Source organism: Eptesicus fuscus, chromosome 16 (genome assembly GCF_027574615.1).
Source record: "Eptesicus fuscus isolate TK198812 chromosome 16, DD_ASM_mEF_20220401, whole genome shotgun sequence".
In the NCBI taxonomy this organism is placed as follows: domain Eukaryota; kingdom Metazoa; phylum Chordata; class Mammalia; order Chiroptera; family Vespertilionidae; genus Eptesicus; species Eptesicus fuscus.
Window position 1 is genome coordinate 36,330,631 of NC_072488.1, and position 21,045 is coordinate 36,351,675.

At 36.6% G+C, this 21,045-nt stretch overlaps 1 protein-coding gene across 8 annotated transcripts in view; it reads left to right on the forward strand.

Annotated features, from left to right (window-relative positions):
- The window catches only part of EHBP1 (EH domain binding protein 1), a 442,179-nt gene that overhangs the window by 157,582 nt on the left and 263,552 nt on the right, over window positions 1-21,045 (forward strand). For all 8 annotated transcript variants that reach the window (XM_054728303.1, XM_054728309.1, XM_054728302.1 and 5 more), the window contains one exon: window positions 2,520-2,573. In XM_054728303.1, the coding sequence (XP_054584278.1) occupies window positions 2,520-2,573 (54 nt within the window). The remainder of the gene's footprint in view (window positions 1-2,519; window positions 2,574-21,045) is intronic.

Genomic DNA, 21,045 nt, shown 5'->3' on the forward strand with positions numbered 1-21,045 from the left:
AACTGAGATCTAAAAGATGTATGGTCCCAAGTGAACAACTAATAGTATTAAAACCATGTACTAGCTGTGATGCAGCTAGGCTGCATTCCTCAACAAAATGAGGGGGGAGGGCAAGCAGGGTGGATGGTAAAATGTCTCTTTCCTGAGCATTGTGTCTCGCTTTATTACTTAAGTCTCTAAAGTGGCACTGTTTGTGCCTTAAATTCCCCATGGAAAAGCTTTTTAAAGTTTTATTATAGTACTAGAGGCCCGATGCACGAAGATTCGTGCAAGAACGGGCCTTCCGTCCCCTGGCTGCCGGCACCGCCTTCGCTCTGGCTGGAGCTGCCTTTTCACTCTGGCCCAGAGCCTCCAGCCCGGAGCCACCTTTCTGCCTTCCCATGCTGCCCAGAGCGGCAGGGGTGGGGTGGAATGCCCTGCCCCCGGCCGCTTGGCGCCTGTGTATGCAAATTAACCTGCCATCTTTGTTGGGTTAATTTGCATACTCCTGATTGGCTGTGGGCATCACAAAGGTACGGTCAATTTGCATCTTACTCTTTTATTAGTGTAGATCAGGCGTCCTCAAACTATGGCCCGCGGGCCACATGCGGGTGTTTTTGCCGTTTTGTTTTTTTACTTTAAGATATGTGCAGTGTGCATAGGAATTTGTTCATAGTTTTTTTTAAACTATAGTCCGGCCCTCCAACGGTCTGAGGGACGGTGAACTGGCCCCCTGTTTAAAAAGTTTGAGGACCCCTGGTGTAGATTCTCTGTCCATAAACCTAGTTCATGGGCAGGGCCAGTCTGGGCAAACAAATATCAAGTAGAGTTCTCTACCTTTCTTTTCCTTTTAGCCTTTTCTACTTCTCCCTGCCCATTACCACCAAAGAAACTCCTTTTTGAAAGGTTTTTATCCTATTTGCGTGAATTTACTAATAGAAATACTTTCCTTAATACAGCTTAGAATCAGTCGTTACTGTGCTATTGAGGTGAGAGAAAAAAAGTAAACACATATAAAGAAGTAAAATTAAGAAGTTTTGAATTTATCCCATCAGTATATAGGAGTCATTAAAGAAATTTGAGTTGGTACTAACATGGTTAGAATTGTACTTTGGGAGAATCCATGTGTACAAGATTGATTGGAGGACAGATAGACTGAGAATGCTGCAGTTGCTTCTATTCAGGCACCGTGATAAGGACTCAGACTAGGCTGTGACAATAGAAACAGAAGATTAATAATAGTCTAAAGTGGAATCAGACATGAAAAAAGATGCTTCCCTAGGAGCAGCATGTGGGACCTGAGACCCAGAAGGGAATAGCAGAGCCCTTTCTCTGTGTGCCCTCCCTTACTCTTAGATTGGAATGTTGAGCCAAAAGCCTACTCTGTTTAAATATTGTCTCACTCTCAATATTTTCATCCCTCCCCCTTCTCTAACACATGGAAGTAAACTTGAATAACTTAATTGTACATAGAATGCGACCCCACTACTTTTTTTTTTTATGTCTTATACTCTGTTGCCTTTTGCTTTTACTTATTCTAGTATCGGTAGAAGTCCTAAACCATCCCTCCTGGCTAAAATGCTTTCTCTTCATAAAAGTTTTCATGTTCATTTCTGTAAAAAGTGATGTGTTGTTTTCCAGTGTTTGGTGAAACCATGTATTTCATTCAGTACATATTTATTTTGATTAGGTTTTTTTTTGTCTTAGAAAGCAAAAACAACTATATCTGAATCCATATAACACCTCTACATTCTCTTATATATAATGAGTATCTAATAAGTATTTATCAAATAAATACTTGCAAAAATGTGCCTCATTTTTTTTAAGTTGTATTTGGTTGTAGGATCGATTATCCTTTCTCAAGTTTCTGAGGCATTTCCAGGAGTAATGAGTGAAAGGGGGATCAGGATATCAATAGCCACACCAGTTTGCCATTTATGTAGAGTATGAAGTTCTCTGCAGTGCTTTGAAATACCAGATGTTTACATAACATCTGCTCAGAAGAAAGCCTTGCCTCAAGTGATACTTTTAATTTAAAATATTTACATGTATAAAAATGAGGGCAGGGCTTTATAGAAACATGTAATATCTAAATAAAGTGCTTCTTAATAGTTTACTCGATAAGTTATCTGTCTCTGATCAGGTTTCTTTTTATCTTGGCATCTATGCAATGCTGGAAAATGATATACATCAATATAAGTGAAATAGAGTATTTCTCAATATAAAATAATGCTTTAAGTTTAGAGTATTAAAGTCGGTAAAGCTTAAAACAAGGTAGCCTGCATTTTATTGCTTGATTGATTACATTAAAGAAATGTGTATCAGCCCTGGCCAGTGTGGCTCAGTTAATTGTAGCAATTTTCCATGCACCAGAAGGTCATGGGTTCAATTCCTGATCGGAGCATGTATGGAGGCAACTGATTGATGTCTGTCTCTTACATCAATGTTTTTCTCTCTCTCCACCTTCCTCCCTTTCTAAAATCAATAAAAAAAAAAAAAGAGAAATGTATATCAACTTTATAATTTTGCTTTTATTACAGGATCCTCATGCAGAGGAGTTTGAAGATAAAGAGTGGACATTTGTCATCGAAAATGTAAGCTAATGGCAAAGTCTGTCTTTCACATTTTTACTATAGTATATACATTACTAAGGTACACTAGCATTTTGGTAATAGGAGTAATGTTGCCTTATAAAATTAAATAGCAATTTAAAAGTAAAAATGCTCTTCAGTACTGAATTATATATGTATTTTGGGGGCTTGAGGAAAAGATTGTATGTCTTACTCAACTTTTTATATGTTCAGCATCTAGCATGGTGCTTCTCACATAGCAAATTTTCATTTAAACATTTGTTGAATGAAATCATGAGTGACCTTTGAAATCTTTTAAAAATAAAGCACATGCTTTACTTTTTGTTTGTGTTGAGGGATTCTAGGTTGGTGCTTTAATAATCTTTAATTTACATATTGTGGAATTTAAGTGACTGGCAGGTGGGTATGGTAGGTGTTCAGTAATGTATTTGAATAGGGATTAGGAAATGGAAATATAGTAAATTAAAAGGAGTGTGGGTTCTGGAGTCAGATATTTCAAGCCTTAGCTCTCACTTATAAGCTCTGTGATCTTGGTTAGTTTCTTAACTTCTCAGCCATAATGGTTGTTGTGGGGATTAAATACTTAATTTTAATGAATATTAGTTTTTATAATTATTGTCATTGTTATCATGACCAGCATTAAAGTTCTATAATATATTGATAACAGATTTTAATATGCTTTGCAGCATATATTTCCTTCCCAAGTCAGCATATTGTGTGACGTTGTTTTATATATCAGTGATAAAAGGATTCTTACACTTTTTCCAGCACTAACTAAGCCATTTTTAGTCTGAAAGATCTGGGAAGCTTGGGAGGGAGGTCAGGTCCAAGCATAGCAGGTGGAGTTCTGATGGCTGGATATCAAGCCAATATCATGTTGAAGGTTCACACATGTTAACAACACTCTGGCTTTTCTGTAGTGATAGATTTGAACATTATACTTTGAATAGCAACTGAAGTTTTAAAAACAAACAGACTTAGACTTCTTGAAATTAGTTACACTTTCAAAAGCTAGCTTTCATTCTCACATCAGGAGCTTCTCCCCAATGTATGTTCTTTCAGTTTTCAATGGTTGTGTTATACATCGAATCTAAAGTCTGTTTGTTAAGTTGATGTATTAAAGAATTAAATTTGGGTTGTAATTAATGGTAAAGTGTGTAAAAAATGGTAACTTTATATTTGTTTAAAAAGGTGTTTTTACAACACAATTACTCTTAGGATAGGGAAGCTCACCAGTTCTAAGTTTCTGAAGAATAGGTTATGAACTAACTAACCTACTGAAAGGTGGAAGTAAAAAAAAAAAAGCTATATGATATTCTGTGTTATATATTTTATAAAGGTGTTTTAAATGTCAATAGAGAAATATTAAAATTTAAATTGAAAGAGATGTAAAATGGATCATGAGATAAAGGGGTATATTTTGAGTTATCCTTTTCCTTTGGAGGTATGTGTTTCTCAAGTCAGGAAGTATATTTGATATCCTTTTAATGATATTTATTAAAGCTCATTTTGTTCATTTATATATTTCTTACTCAAATAGTTGAAGTTGCTAGAAATGTGACTGTGAGGTAAGGGAATGACCATGGGGGAAAATGGAAAATAAAATATATTAGCATTCCTTCTGTACAAATGTTTATTAATGAATTAGACTTATTAAAATCCAAGAAACATAATGTAGATGACTTTGAACTATTATTCATATTGTTTATAAAACTTAGAAAACCAACATTTTTTTGAACTATTACTAGAGTTAAATTTTACTATGCCATTCAATGATTCTAAAGACCTTAACTCTGAGTTATGTTGTGGGTAAAACACTGGACTTGTGGAGATTCTCAGCCATCATTATGCTTTTTAATAGCATAATGTCTCTTGACTCTCTGCCTCATATTATTATTTGAAAAGAATACAATTTTCTTTCTCCCCTATCATAGTATAGAGAAAACATGAACTTTTGGTTGGGTTAGAATTGAGTATAAATCCTGATTTTGTATCTTCAAAACTGGTGACCTTCAGTAGGTTATATTCTAGGACTCAGTTTCTTCATTTAAAAATAAAGTTTTTTTGTTTACTGATCTCAGAGAGCTTTTCCTAGGTTTGTGACTTTGTTTTAGTTGATAGAAATATTTTTATAAACTTTTTGAAAATTACCTTTTTGTAGATCAAATTTTTGGTTTTCTAGTTCATGAAGAATGAAATATTTAAAATAATTATCTAGTATACCATTTTGGAATAAATTAATATCTCCCTAATTTATATCTTTCTTTAAAAATCCATATCTCTATATGTATTTTCTGTATGCTTTTAAATCTGGAATGGAATATGAGTATTGTTGTGAGTTTCTTATTCTGAATTTTTTAGCACAAGAGTTTTTTCCCTCCTACTTCTTGTTTTTATAATAGCTACTTTCTATGCCAGATTTAAAAAAAAGAAAATTAAATTGTGTGGGTGAAAAAGGTGAAGGGGAATAAGAGATACACCCTTCCAGTTATAAAATAAGTCAGCATAGGAAATAGAGTCAATAATATCTTAATAATCTTGGTGCGATGACAGATGGTTACAAGATTGATATTAGTCATCACTTTGAAAGGTATGTAAATGTTGAATAACATTTTTTGTATTCAACATAATATTGTATGTCAACTGTAGTTTAATTTATTAAAAAATGGAAAATTGAATTACGGTATAAACTTGCTTTTCATGTTGAGGAATATATTAGCCATTGTAGCAGAAATCTAATTTCTCAGCTATGGGTATGAAAAAAGTATACCCATCTTTGAAGAGGTAGCAAAACTTAGGGAAATCTAGGTATTGAAGATCTAATTTGAAGAAAATTAAAATTAATCACAATGTGGGAGGGAGGCAGTTTTTCAGCCATCAATAATGATGACAATAATTAATAATGCTTGCTAGGAACCCAAATTCAAGAAAATAACATTTATTAGATGAATTTCTTATGATTTTATTATTGGCTTATAGGTGTTTTTATAGCAAGTGTTTTTTCTTAGAGACAATATGGGATTTGACCTATTTTACTAGCACCATGTTTATTTTTTAAAAGAGTTGTTAAAGAGAGAAAGGTAAATAGTAAATAAATCCATTATCATATTATTTACATTGTATATAGTTACCAGACTTCGGAGGTATTGTGAAATTGCTGTGTTCTTAATACACGGGAAAAAGCATGAATGTACGTTATAACCAAATCATTTAAAATATATTAACTTAAAAAAGAATATAATAATTTACATAATTTAAATTAGAATAACTATCACAAATTATGATCTATCTAATCTCAAAGGATGAGGTCGTATAATTACTGGTAAACCTAAAACAAAACAAAAAGAAAAATAGTGTATTCTTATCTGGAAAATAGACAGGATTGGGCAGGAACCTAATTTCTTTCTGCCTGGACCAACTCCTATATAGTGAGAGGCATAAATGAATTTTGAGAATAATTTTTTTCTTTCCTATCTGGGTATTAAATATTTTTATGTGCTCTGGAAAATCTAGGTCAAATATCTGAGATGCTAAACAGGACTACTGCTTGGATAAGTAAATTTAACAGGGGAAAAGTTCTGTTTTATATATGTCTGTATATACCACAATTTTTTTTTACATAATGCCTTCTGTGTAATAGGTACTCAGTAGATATTTGTTGAAAGGGTGAATGATTATAGTTAACTGTTAGAAATCCTATAAAGATAATTATTTTTAAGGGAGGAATTATAGTTCTTCCTGTAAGCATCCTGAGGTGACCTCTGAAAATGGTTTGCTATTCTCTTGACCCAGAAAACCCCACAAAACCATGCAAATCAGTGGTTCAAATCTTTGTGTTCACTTTAAGAACACTCATGAAACTGCCCAGGTCATCAAGGGTATGCATATCTGAACAGCCACCCATTATCTGAAGGATGTCACTTTACAAAAGCAATGTGTGCCTTTCCGTTATTAGAGTATTGGAGTTGGTAGATGTCCAGGCCAAACAGTGAGGCTGGAGTTGCAGGGTCAGTGGCCCAAAAAGGGTGCTGAATTTTTGCTGCACGTGGTTAAAAATGCGAAGAGTAATGCTGAACTTACGGATTTAGTTTAGGTTATTTGGTCACTGAGCACACCCAGGTGAACAATGGTCTGAAGATGTGATGTAGAATTTACAGAGCTCATCAGTGGATTAATCCACACATGAGCTCTCCCTGCCATATTGAGATGATCCTGCTGAAAAAGAGCAGATTTTTCCTAAACCAGAAAAGAGATTGCACAGAAGAAAAAAAAAAATCCTTGAAGAAACGAAAACATACAGCTAGGAGTAAATTCTGCATCAAATAAATGCTAATAAAAGTAAAGAGAGAGAGGGTGAGAGATTACCTAAAAATCCATCAATTGTATAGAAGAAAAATTTAAAAAGTAGACTCCTGTGGCAGCGAGATAGTATGTGAAGGATCTCATTTGCCATTACATAGAAGTTCTTCTGATCAACCTCTACTTAATTTACATAGATTACCTCATACTTCCCATGCTGTCAATAAAACATCCTGGTTTTAATCCCACATGTGTCAACATGGTTAATAGGCTACTACTTCATTTAATTGACCAACTCTGTGCCATTCAGATCATTTAAGATGGATTCTACTATAAATGTATATTAAACAAGTCATTCTCATGAGATCTGTCTGTGTACTCATCTATAGGATTAAATAATAGCTCTTAGGTATTTTCTTTTAAACCAAAATTCAGTATGTGTAGACATTACATTTTTCAGGTAGTAGCTGTTTGCTTTATAGTAATCCCCCCTTACTTACAGGGGATATATTCCAAGACCCCCAATGGATGCCTGAAACTACAGATAGTATGGAACCTTGTACATACATACCCAAGATAAAGTTTAACTTATGAATTAGGCAATTTCATGGATAAAAGATTCATTTTTTCAATCTTAGCATACATTTTTTATGTTTTTTTTTTTGGCTTTTTTAAAGTTAAGAACTTTCACCTTTTCAGTTAAAGGAAGCACTTACAGCTTCTGTTTGTTATATCTGCCAGCATTACTAGTTTTACGCTTTGGGGCCATTATGAATAAGCTAAAGGGTTACTTGAACACAATGTTGCAATATCTCTACAATCTGCTAACCTAGAAGACTACTAAATGACTAATAGGCAGATAGCCAATACCAGTGGTCGGCAAACTCATTAGTCAGCAGAGCCAAATATCAACAGTACAACGATTGAAATTTCTTTTGAGAGCCGAAAACCGACTTCTGCACATGGGCCACGAAGTTTCAGTCGCACTGTACGTGCGTGTCCGCATGTGGTATCTTGTGGAAGAGCCACACTCAAAGGGCCAAAGAGCTGCATGTGGCTCGCGAGCCGCAGTTTGCTGACCACTGGCCTATACTCTGGACAAAGGGATGATTAACTCCGTGGCTGGATAGAGTGGGACAGCCTGAGATTTTATCATGCTACTCTGAAGGGCATACAATTTAAAAGTTATCAATAGTTTATTTCGGGAATTTCCCATTTAATATTTTTGGACCACAATTGACTGTGAGTAAATGAAACCTTGAAAGTGAACTGTGGACGAAAGGGACTATTATACTTGACATTATCTAATGTGTTTTTAACCTTTCAAATAAACGAACCAGTATTCATTCATTTATTCATTAAGTAGCAATTAATTCACTGTGCATGTATTTTGTGCTTGGCACTGTTTTAGGCTAGAAATACTATAGAGTGGTATATAAAAACATGAATAAAAATCTTAATGGGGCTTACATTCCTTTGTGTGTGTGTGTGTGTGTGTGTGTGTGTGTGTGTGAGAGAGAGGAAGAGAGAGAGAGAGAGAGAGAGAGAGAGAGAGAGAGAGAGAAGAGAGAATAAAAATTATTGTCTGAGAAATATGTACTATGTTAGATAACATAAATATATAGTGTATATTACATGACAAATATATAGTATGTTAGTAAGTGCTATGGAGCAAAAGCAGAGAAGCTATAGATAGAGATCTCCCATTTTATTCTATGGATATAATGAACCTTCTTATTCCTTGTAAAGAGAATTCAGGCATGCTTATCAAATTAATTTAAAATATATTAAAAATTTATTAAACAAATATTGTGAGGTGTGAGAAAGTTTAAAAATAACCTTGGGAGTCTATATAAACCTTTTTTTAGGTTGCAGCTCCCCTCAGTGGTGAATGATGAAATTGACTCTCATCTGGAGAAATAATTCTATTACTGTAATAATAATATATTACAAATGTTGTGCTCTATCTTACATTTTAATATGCTTCCACATTATGTACAGAAGAACTAGTAAATTTCAAAGGACTGAAGTTTGTCTTTTCTTGTAAAATCTGCGTTTTGTTAAAGGTTTTTGGTAAATTGTCATGACACTGAAAAGTGTTATGACACTTTGAATGGAAATATTAATACCTTTCTTTTCCTTGTACAAACAATAAAAAACATTTTAAATTTTTGCTTAACATAAAATATCCCAATAAAACATAGAGGTTATCAAAGCATATTACCCTAACAAATTTATTGAGCCCTTACTGTATACCAGATATTATGTGGAATACTTTATACACATTATCTCATTTATTCATTACAATAATTGTGAATCAGGTATCAATATCCTTATTTTATAAAGAAAATTACTTAGGTTAAGTAACTTGCTCAAGGTTATATAGCTAAGAAGTCAGGATCTTATTCAGTTTTATCCTTTTTCATGCTCTTTACCCTTTACTTCTGTGCAATAACTACTTCCCTTAGTCACAAAGTTGAAAATAATTTGAAATTATAGAATCATAGATATTTTTTAATCGTCTTCTTTAGTGATAAACCTGTGAGGGATATATGTATTAGATTAGTAAAGGTAGTCTTTAATTATTGTGCATTTTCAGGCTAAAAGCTATTGGGATTAATTACTTGACTGCTACTAGACATTACAAAATGGAATCCCAGAATTTATCAGTTCCTAGAATTCTGAGTATTTTTTCTCAAAGCAACCTTCTAACCTCTTTGTGTAAATTGAGATAATGCTATCTTCATCATTTTGGCTCTTTTGTTTCTGGTTACAGAAAAGATTTCCTATTTTTTCTGAGCTTTCTTCTTTGAACCAGAAAGCTACTTTTACATAAATGATTTTACTCCTGCTAGCTTTGTAACTTTCGACGAGTTATTTAATCTTTTATAGCCTCAGTGTACTCAGGTATGAAAATTATGGTATAAATATCAACTCCATAGGTTATTAAATATTAGAAATAATGTATATAAAGCATCTAGTTCAGTAATGGGTAATTACTTTTATCATTTAAAGGAAAGGAAGCTAGATTTCCAAATTTATTGTTGTAGGATTTTAGTTTTCCACTCCTTTATATTACTTATGCCTCTGAATGATATCTAGACTTGATCATTATCTTAAATGAATGACAACTTACAAACATCTCACTTAGATTAAATTTAAACTTAAAAATATTTTAATCTTTCTAAAGTTTTCAGCTTTTGATAGGATAGCTTCTCCATGTAAATTTAATCCAAGAATAAGAACCAGTTTGTTTTCTGAAATTAAACAAGTGCTGGTAATTTATTAATATATACCTCTGGGCCTGACAGTCTATGTTTGTGTTTATCTGTTCACAGTATGACTATGTGAATGTACTTCAAAAACAAATATGAGTTTTAAACTACCATTTATTTTGGATTATTTACCATCCATATCCCTATTCTTAGTACAGATCATCAAGAATAGATACTATAAAATAACATGTTTCTTTTTTTTTTACCTACTATAATATAACAGTGTTTGTTCACCAGGTAATTGACATTGTGGGTTTTACAAGGTGGGGGGCAAAAGTAGCTTTACAGGTGTGAGCACGCAAAACACAGAGTTTATTGTTGTATTTATTTATTAATTAGAGGCCCAGCATACAAAATTGTACGGGTAGGGTCCCTAGGCCTAGCCTCCAATCAGGGCCATCTTCTGCCTGTTCGCTAGTACCCAGGCCGAACGCCGCCTCTGCCACCTGGGCGGGTAGGTCACGGGCGCACCCCACAGCTTCCATCAGCGCCACAAGCCCCAGCGGCAGTGGCCACGGCGGTGGCGCCTGCGTGAGTGGCCCTGAGCGGGCAGCACGTTCCATCAGTGGCCAGCCCGGTGCATGCGCATGGAGGTGAAGTCGCCAGCACCCACTTTCCCAAAGTCCTGAGCCCCCAAGCAGCTGCACACGCATGGAGGTGAAGTCGCTGGTGCTCGCTTTCCAGCCGGCCTGAGCCCCCGAGCAGCCGGGGATGAGCTGGGGATCCCAACGGCCTGACAGCCAGTCCAGTCCTCCCGCCACCCACCCCGATTCCCCTGTTCACCATCGCTGCTCCATCAGAGCTTGCGGGCCAGGGGGCGGGACCAAGAGGTCAGCCATTCTGCCCACTCACCAAGCCCCAATCCTGCCCCCGCTGCCACCCACCCGCTTCCCCGTGGTTCCGTTTGCCTGCAGGCAGGGGTGAGGGGTGGAGAAGTGGGGGAGGGGAGGGACCAAGAGGTGGTCAATGCACCTCATGGTGACTGTTGAGCGGTCATTCTGGTTGTTACACTTATGGTCCCTGGCCTTTTATTATATAGGATTATTGTAATTTTTTTTTTTATACAAACAACTGTAAACCTACTTTTGCCCCATCATGTATTTTATTTTTTCATTGATTTTTAGAGAGAGAAACATCGATTTATTGTTCTACTTACTTATGCATTCATTGGTTGATTCTTGTATGTGCCCTGACTGGACACCAAACGCACAAACTTGGTGTACTGGACATCACTCTAACCAACTGAGATACCTGGCCAGGACCCCAGGCTGTATTTTAATGTGAAATCATAACAGCTATATTTAGAAAACAACAAAAAAAAATTCTTCCTGGTGCTGTATTCAACTAAAATCAGAACTAGTGTATTTGTAAATTATATCCATAGGTCTTAGTTTTAAAAATCTAAAAATTTTTATTCTTAGATTTTTTTGGTTTTTGAGTAAATAAAAATTCATACTGATGAAAAGTATAAATCTAAGTTGAATTCATTCATTCATTTATTTTGCAAACATTTAATGTGCATTTTCTATATGCCTAGACATTTTCTTACTGTTGAAGATACAGAGTCAGCTAAGACTTGCAGAATTTTGATTCCTATATAAATATTCCCCTCCTTCCCATATTTTGACTTCTCTGAAATTGGGATCATCTTACATTTTTGGTGTTTCACAATTATAACTGGTAGTGTTTTATTCTTTCTTAGCACTATCTATATAAGAGGCTAATATGCTAGGTGTCCCCTCTGTCTGGGTAATGACATCACATAGCGATGCCCAGCTTCCTCCTCCTAGAGACGACTAGCTGCCTTGTAGTTTCAACCCAGGAACACGACTAGCTTTATAGCCAGGTGCAAGCACTTGACACTGTAACCAAATGTCTGTGAAGCATTTTCCTGTGCCTCATCTGATTTGATCCTCACAGAAGTCCTGGAGTAGGTAGATAGGAGATTCAGTGGAATCCTATTTTCTTTTCATTAGCTGAAAATGGAGATTTAGAAAGCTTAGAAACTTGACCCAACTGAAAAGAAGTAAGAAATGGTGGACCTTGAAAATTACTTCAGGTTTTATCATTGCACAGAATATAGTCAAACACTGCTGCAGTTACATATTTTACCATTTATTCTCCCTGCGTGATCTACAGTAATAATCTGCTTCGTGTTGATATTTACTGCTGTGTTGCTGACAATTACCTGAAAGAGAAGTTGGGGTTCTAATATAGCCCTAATTATAGCCTTCCTATTATAATGTTCTACCTGCTAGAAATATGACTCAGTAACTTTTTGAACCTGATTAATCCCTGTTGACATTTCTTCTGTGAAAGTGATACTGAATGGGTGGAGAGGAGGTTCAAATTTCTATTAAGAACATACTGTACTACACCATACACAAAAATAAACTCAAAATGGAAAAAGGACTTAAACGTAAGACAGAAAGCCATAAAAATCTTAGAAGAATCCATAGGCAGCAAAATAGCAGACATATGTCATAGCAATATCTTTACCGATACAGTTCCTAGGATAATGGAAACTAAGGGGAAAATAAACAAATGGGACTACATCAAAACAGAAAGCTTCTGCACAGCAAAAGGAACCATCAACAAAACAAGAAAGCCCACTGCATGGGAGAACATATTTGCCAATGTTACCTCCGATAAGGGTTTAATCTCTGATAAGGATTCTTCTGGAGGAAAATTCCATCCCCTTTATGTGTACACATTTAACAGCCTATACCTCCTTCTAGTGATGGATAATAGTGGTAAATAACTGTTGATGTGAGTATTTAATAGCCTATACCTCCTTCTAGTGATGGATAATAGTGGTAAATTTAGTGTACACATTAAATAACAGCATTTCATATAATAACTGTTGATGTGAGTTTTAAGTCAACATTCACTTAAAGTCATCCATGTCCTTTTTTAACAATGCAGATACCTGGATGGGTCCCAACTTAGACCGACTGAATTAGAATTCTGATGCAGAAAGGAGGTGGCTTTGAGAACATTAAAGTCATCTACTTATGTATTTTTGGCAAATTAAAGATTTGGAATATTGAGGGGGGTGGATGAATGTATAAAACAGTATTTTATGTTATGAAATGTATTCCACTATGAAAATAATTTTGTGCCCTAATACTTAGATTATTAAACAGATGGTATACTTTATTGGGATTTATTAGTTTACTTTTCTTTCTAAATTTATTTAGCTAGGCTGATGTGATATATTAACTTTAAGATCTTACTTCACCTCTTAAAATGAAATTAAACATATCAACTGATAAATAAATTTATAAATTTTATAAATAATGTTTGATAAGTCTTGTTAAAGAATACAAAATGTTTTCACATAAATAACTCATTTAATCCTTTAGAAACCTCTCTAAAGTGGACATTATTATAATCTCTTTAATTCAGTGATGTTATATGACTAGCCCAAGAACACATAGAAAACAGCTTAGCCTGGTCTCAAAATGAAGTTTTTTGACTCTGAGGCCCATGCATTTTACCGTTTATTAGCTTATTAAACATTTATTGTCCTAGGCCCTGTGTTTAGAGTCTACCTGTACTGATTAATTACTACAGGGAATGCACATGAACATCCATACTCAGATACTGAAGTCTGGTTTGAGATATACACACATATAACAGGAATCAAGTGATATATACTATGATAAATGTATAACAATAGCTGAAAAATATAATAGAAATGAGAGGTAGATAAGTTAATGTAGATTAAATTTATCAGATTGTTTATGAAGTAGATTTTCAAACATGCCTATGTTTATCCCTAGAGGTGTGTGTCAGTTTCCATCTTTCTGCATTATAAATTTTCTTCTCTAATATATACTTTAAGGTGTTTTTATAATGACACCTCCACGGAATTATTTCAGAAAAAGAGGCAAAAGTAATGAGAATTTTAAAGGTGAAACATGAGTTCAAAGAAATGCCATGTCTTGATTGAGCTGCTTCTGGTTATACTTCCCAGGTATGCATCCTAGTCCTTTACTATTAAGGGTAATTGAGAAGAAAAGTTGGAGAAGCATTAGATAGGGGGGAAAAATAAGGCTTTGGGCTAAATTAGACCTAGATTTGAATTATATTTACTAACAGTATAAATTTGTACTTTATACTTATGTATCCTTTCAGAACTTCTAGTTTTTCATCTGTAAAAGAGAGATAATTTATAAAAATATTAGCTGGGATAAGATATACTTATTAAAGACATAAAAAGCATCTAGCACAGTGTTTGGTATATAGTAAAAATTCAATACATACTAATTATAAGTGGCAGAGAGAGACTTTACAAATGAGGTGAAAATAATAAGCGTGGAAAGAAAACTTGAGGAGAGAGTAAGAAAATCATGCAATTGATTAGGTTATAAAGGAACAGGTCATGGAAACTTTTTTTTTTAACCCTTTGCACTCACTTGCTTTTTTCTTGATTCCTTTATTCTACTCGGGATTTAATTTTTTAAATACCCCAGATTTTACAAAGTGCGGCAGTAGAATAAAAAACTGGAGTTTCTTTTCATACAAACTTATTTATTTGGATTTTTTTATATTTCAAATTATTGATACATTCAAAGAGTAATTTGCACTCGACATCCGAGTGCAAAAGGTTAAATCTTTATTTTTCAGATTATTACAGATGTTCCTCTTTTTTTCCCCCATAGCTCCCCTTCACCACCCCACGCCAGGCCTTTCCCCCCACCCACTGACTTTGTCCATAGGTGTAAGCTCTTTGTTCAATCTCTTCCTGCACCCCCCAAAACCCCTTCCCCCCGAGAATTGTCAGTCTGCTCCCTTTCCATGCCCCTGATTCTGTTACATTCACCAGTCTGTTCTGTTCATCAGGTTTTTTATTCATTTGATTTTTAGGTTCACTTGTTGGTAGATATGTATTTGTTGTCACTTTGTTGTTCATAATTTTTTTATCTTTACTTTTTCTTCTTCTTCCTCTTCTTAGTGAATACCTTTCAGCATTTCATATAATCCTGGTTTGGTGGTGGTGAACTCCTTTAACTTTTTCTTATCTGTGAAGCTCTTTGTCTGACCTTCAATTCTAAGTGATAGCTTTGCTGGGTAGAGTAATCTTGGTTGTAGGTTCTTGCTACTCATCACTTTGAATATTTCTTGCCACTCCCTTCTGGCCTGCATAGTTTCTGTTGAGAAATCAGCTGACAGTCGTATGGGTTCTCCCTTATAGGTAACTAACTGTTTTTCTCTTGCTGCTTTCAAGATTCTCCCTTTGTCTTTTGCCCTTGGCATTTTAATTATGATGTGTCTTGGTGTGGTCCTCTTTGGATTCCTCTTGGGGTTCTCTGCACTTCCTGGACTTGTAAGTCTACTTCTTTCACCAGGTAGGGGAAGTTTTCTGTCATTATTTCTTCTAATAGGTTTTCAATATCTTGCTCTCTCTCTTCTTCTGGCACCCCCATAATTCTGATGTTGGTACACTTGAAGTTGTCCCAGAGGCTCCTTACACTATCTTCATATTTTTGGATTCTTTTTTCTTTTTTCTTTTCCGGTTAGGTGTTTTTTGCTTCTTCGTATTTCAAATCTTTGACTTGATTCTTGGGATCCTCTAGTTTGCTGTTGGATCTCTGTATATTATTCTTTATTTCAGTCAGTGTATGCTTAATTTCTGATTGGTCCTTTTTCATATCCTTGAGGTTCTCACTAAATTTCTCAGAGGTTTCTAGAAGATTCTTGAGTAACCTTATAACCGTGGTTTTGAACTCTATATCCAGTATTTTGCTTTCATCCATTTCTTTCATTTGTGACTTGTTTCTTTGTCTCTGCATTTTGGCTGCTTCCCTGTGTTTGTTTCTATGTACTGAGTAGCTGCTAAGTCTCCTTGAGTTGATAGAGTGGCCTTGTGTGGTAGGTGTCCTATAGGGCCCAGTGACTCAGCCTCCCCAGTCACCTGAGGTGGATGCTCTTGGTGCACCCCTTTGTGGGCTGTTTGTACAGTCTTGTTGTAGTTAACTCTTGATTGCTGTTGGTATCACTGGGAGGAATTGACCTCCAGGCCAATTGGCTGTGATTACCAGCTGTGTCAACACTGGAAGATCTGTTGTGCAGGAGGCACCATTATGGGGCAGGACTTGCTTCAGTGGGGCTTTGGTGCTTACTGAGTCTGCCTCTTGAGTGTGTCTCTTATGGATGTGAAGAGCTGTATTCCGGTATGGTCTTACTCTGACCACTGGGTACACTGGCTCTTGGATCTTTAAGGAGGTGCAAGGTCAGCCACTGTCTGGGGCTGCCCAGCAGAAGCTACAGAGACATCTTCAGATTCCTCCTCTTTGTATGGGGTGTGGAAGTGCCCAGACGAGGCCCAGCTGTGAAGCAAGGAAGGCTGCTGCTGCTGGGCCTTGGGCCTTCTTTTGGAAGCTCTGGGGCTCTCTGACCCAGCTGCAGTTTGACAGGTTTTAGGTGGAGAAACGACAGGCCATTCATATGCAAAAGCCGTTGCGCACATCTTGGGTGGGGTTTAAATTGGGTGGGGCGGGGTCTCTGGGAATCACCAGGGCGGAGCAAACAGTAATGGCTGCCAGTCAGCCCTGCACTGGAGAGGTACCTGGGCCCCGGTGCAGGAACAATGATCGCTGCGAGCACCTCTGAGAGAAAGCCGCCCTCGCATTCCTGTCTTGATGCCAGACAGTCTAGTTTCTCCCCGTATGTGTCTGGGTCCCCCAGAGTCTCGCCCAGAAGTGGAGTTCAGAGCAAAAGGGTGCTTGTATCTCCCTCCCGATTAAAAGGCACATCCAGGTGCCAGCACTTTCCGTGCCTTCGCACCTCTTACCAGTCTCAATGTGCTTTCTTCACCTCTCTAGTTGTGGAACTTCTACTCAGCCAGCTTTCTCGGTTCTGGGTGATAGTTGTTCTGCCTTTTAGTTGTAATTTTGATGTGGTTGTGAGAGGCAGCAAGTATAGGTGTTTACCTATGCCGCCATCTTGGTTCTCTCATGGAAACTCTTGAATACCAGATTTGGAAATGAATATGCTTAATCAAAGAGCTGGTCTTTATAAGCAAAAAGGTTTCAGAAAGAGTATATTGAAGTATAGAGTCACTTACCCAGCCATTTGGATTTCTGAAATCGTCTTTCCCTGAATAGTCGGGCAGCACTGGTGACAGATGCCACAGCCAGCTTGCTATCTCACCACACAAAGGCTCTTAACCTTGAATCTTGGGACCCTTAGGGGTTCTTACATGGCTGTACTTCAGAGGATTGCGATTTCTTTAAAAATGTCAGTGAAAGTTTGTATATGAACGTCTTTTTAAAAAATCAGATTTTCAATGAATTGTTGCCCCAAATACTTTAAAGACTACTGGGTGTATTTTGTAATTTTTGAAAAATAAGTGTGGGACATAATACAAGCAGAAAAACCTCTTCTCACGAGGATAACCCAGTTTTTTACTGTATAACTTTAGGTAGTAGTGATCCTTTTATCTTTTTAAAATCTATCCTTTTTGTATACAGCAAATGGAAGGCACTAGCATATAGACCCAGTTAACATTTTTGAATAATATTTAAAAGTTTAAATTTGTTAGAGGTTTAAATTAATGTATACATTTCATCAAACATACCTTAAAACTAAAGGAAGTAGAGCAATAGCATAATATTTTTACATTGTAATAGATGTTTCTTTTTTTTTTAATATATATTTTATTGATTTTGTACAGAGAGGAAGGGAGAGGGATAGAGAGTTAGAATCATCGATGAGAGAGAAACATTGATCAGCTGCCTCCCTGCACACCCCCCACTGGGGATGTGCCCGCAACCCAGGTACATGCCCCTGACCGGAATCGAACCTGGGACCTTTCAGTCCGCAGGCTGATGCTCTATCCACTGAGCCAAACCGGTTTCGGCATTGTAATAGATGTTTCTATTTAAAATTAATAGACTAGAAATAAATTATTACTGTATCTCCTACAACTGTATGTCCTTTGAGGTGAATGTGACTTGACTATGAGGAGACTTATGGGAGTTAAGGAAAATAACCACAGCCTTGTATGTTCTAGTTTCTATAAACTAAAAAATAGTCTAAACTTTAACTTTATACTGAATGAATTTGAAGGCATGTAATTTGTATGGCTATTATTGAGTCACAGTAGTATACTGCAGTCTGTCTTCTAAATTGCTAGAGCCATTTAAATTATTATTCTTACTTCCTGCTAGCTACCTTTAAATGAGTGAGAAAAAAAGATAACCAAAGTTGCTTTCAATTCTATTTTTTGCCAACTTGAGGAAGGAAGCTGATAAACTAGTTAGCTATCAAAACAAACCTCTAATACCATGCTAGCAACATTTAAAACCAGCAGTATATTTGAGCAATTTTTTACATATTTATTCATAGAAATTCGCAGTAAAATATACTATTGCATACAAGATGTTATGAATCTGTATGTGGCCTTTTTTACCCTTTTTTCACTATTGCTCTATAATGAAAAACAATAGAACAGAGACTTGGAAATTGTATTACTGTAGGGTTCTAATGACATGCCACACTTTTAAAAAAGTATTTATAAGGAGAGGAAACATCTGGAAGTTTTTCTTGTTGCCTTTTTTGTGATCCTGCCATTAAGATGATGTGCACAGACTGTCCTGATTTTAGGCCAAGATCCTCTGTTCCATGTGGTTTAAGCCTTCCAGCTGAGTGAAGTGAGGCCAGTGGAGTTGGAGGCAGGCATCTCCTCCTACCTCCATTATGCTCCACCTCCATCAGTTAAAACTCATTTGACAAATAGAATTCAGCTGCCTTTGAGCCAATCCTGGAACCCGTAGGCTCAGAGTGAGTCAGCTGTTTGAGTCCAAAGCTGTGCAGTTAGGCATCTTGGCTGAGCTAGACAAGAAGCCAGTATCTTGGTCTTGATACATAAGGCTTATAGCTAGGAAAACTCTAGTTTGGGAGATGAAAGTAACAAATATTGTTTTCCCCGAGCAGTTATCTTAGTGACAGGCTCTAGAAAGCACCATGATGTAGAAATTAGACATAGATGAAAAGTTTTGGAAAAACCTTCAGAGTTCCTAACAATGAGGATAGGAAAGGAAAGTACGTATCTCTGGCTTTTCCTTGGTTATGTTGTGGTTTCAGGATTGGGTGAGGTAGACATATGAGCCCCCTTGTCCCAATGTCATGTTCTCAGTTAAGCCCTTACCTGACAGTCGTGGAGCTGCACATTCCTTCCCCAAATTGCACGATTGAAATCTTGCTGAAAGTTTTACTGAGTAATGGCAGGCTAATTGCTGCTAGGTTCACTTGGATATCCTTGTACTTGGTGTTGAACCTGCTTACACAATTAGATGCTCAAGATTGTGTGCAAGGAATCCTTCCTTTCAGTTAATAAAACTTAGTGTTGAATGTCTTAAATGAAAAAGGGAATAAGAATACTTTTTCTTACATTGATTTATAGTATTTTTTAAATTTTATTTATATTTTAGGTTCTTATTAGGAAGCAAATTTAAACATATTTATTGAGATAATTCACATACCATAAAATTCTCCCATTTAATTTAAATTCAATATTATTTTGTATTAGTTTTAGGTGTAAGCATAGTGGTTAGACAATCATATACTTTATAAAAGTGTTCCTCCCAATATTTCCAGTACCCACCTGGCACCATACACAGTCATTACAATACCAGAGGCCCAGTGCATGAAATTCGTGCACAGATAGGGTTCCTAGTGGATGCCGGCTGCCAGCCAGGGCCTCCCTTCCCCTGGCTGCCTGCCGCCAGGGCCTCCCTTTACACCCGCCTAGGCCTGGAGCTGCCCACTCACCTGCTCCACCATCCTGCCGCGATCCCACTCTCATTGGGGCCTATCCGGGCCGGCAGCGCCTCCACTGCCGCCGACTGCCAGCGCCACATCGCCAACTCCCGCCATGTTCCGCGCTGCCCCCTGGTGGTCAGTGCACATCTAACTCCCGGTTGGTCGAACTCCCACCTGTAGGGACAATTTGCATATTAGCCTTTTATTATATAGGATTATTAAATATATTCCCTATGCTGTACTTTACATCCCCATGACTGTATTGTAACTACCAATTTGTACTTCTTAATCCCTTCACCTTTTTCACTCAGTCCTCCAACTCACTTCCCCTCAGCAACCATTAGTCTGTTCTCTGTGTCTGAGTCTCTTTCAATTTTGTTTGTTTATTTTGTTCTTCAATTCCATATGGTTTCTAGTATTTTTATGTGGCTTGCCCTAAAATATTTTAAAACTTTCCCTCCATGCTATAAGGTCCTGTAACACCAGTTCAGTCTTTTCCAGGGCATCTGACTCCGTGACCAAAATAAAACATAAGAATTAAACTTTTTTCTTTCTTTCTAAACTACATCATCCTTTCCTCATCTGCCAGAGAGCTGAACTCATTTTTTCTGATCCTTCTGCTTGTTGTTAACATGATGTATTTCACTTCTTTCAAGGTTGTGAAATAGAGCCAGTATTATTTGATTTGTTTCATGCAGCCATGCGTAAGGTCTAACAAGGAACCCAGTAGTTGGTATGAGAATGTATTTTCAGACACTTAGAAAAATTTCAGTAGTCTTTTAGTGGCAGTTTGTTGTTATAAGCAATGCAGGTTAAAATCTGCTGACTGTTCTCCAGAACTCAATGATCATTTCCTGCCACTTGTGATCCAGTTTAATAGGTCAGATTGTAGTCACTGTTCAGTTATTCACAGTTTCTGTGAGTCAGGAACGGCTTAGCGAGGCAGTTGTGGTTTGGAGTCTCTCATGCAGTAATCTGCGGTGTTTGGGGCTAGAACATGACACAAGAAGACCATTTCTTCAATGGCAGTTGGACTGTTTTTGTGAAGACTTCAGGAGTGACTATTCCAGCTCTCCAAGTGGAAGTTGCATCACCTTTTCTTACCTAGCCAAGCTAGTTACTTCCCACAC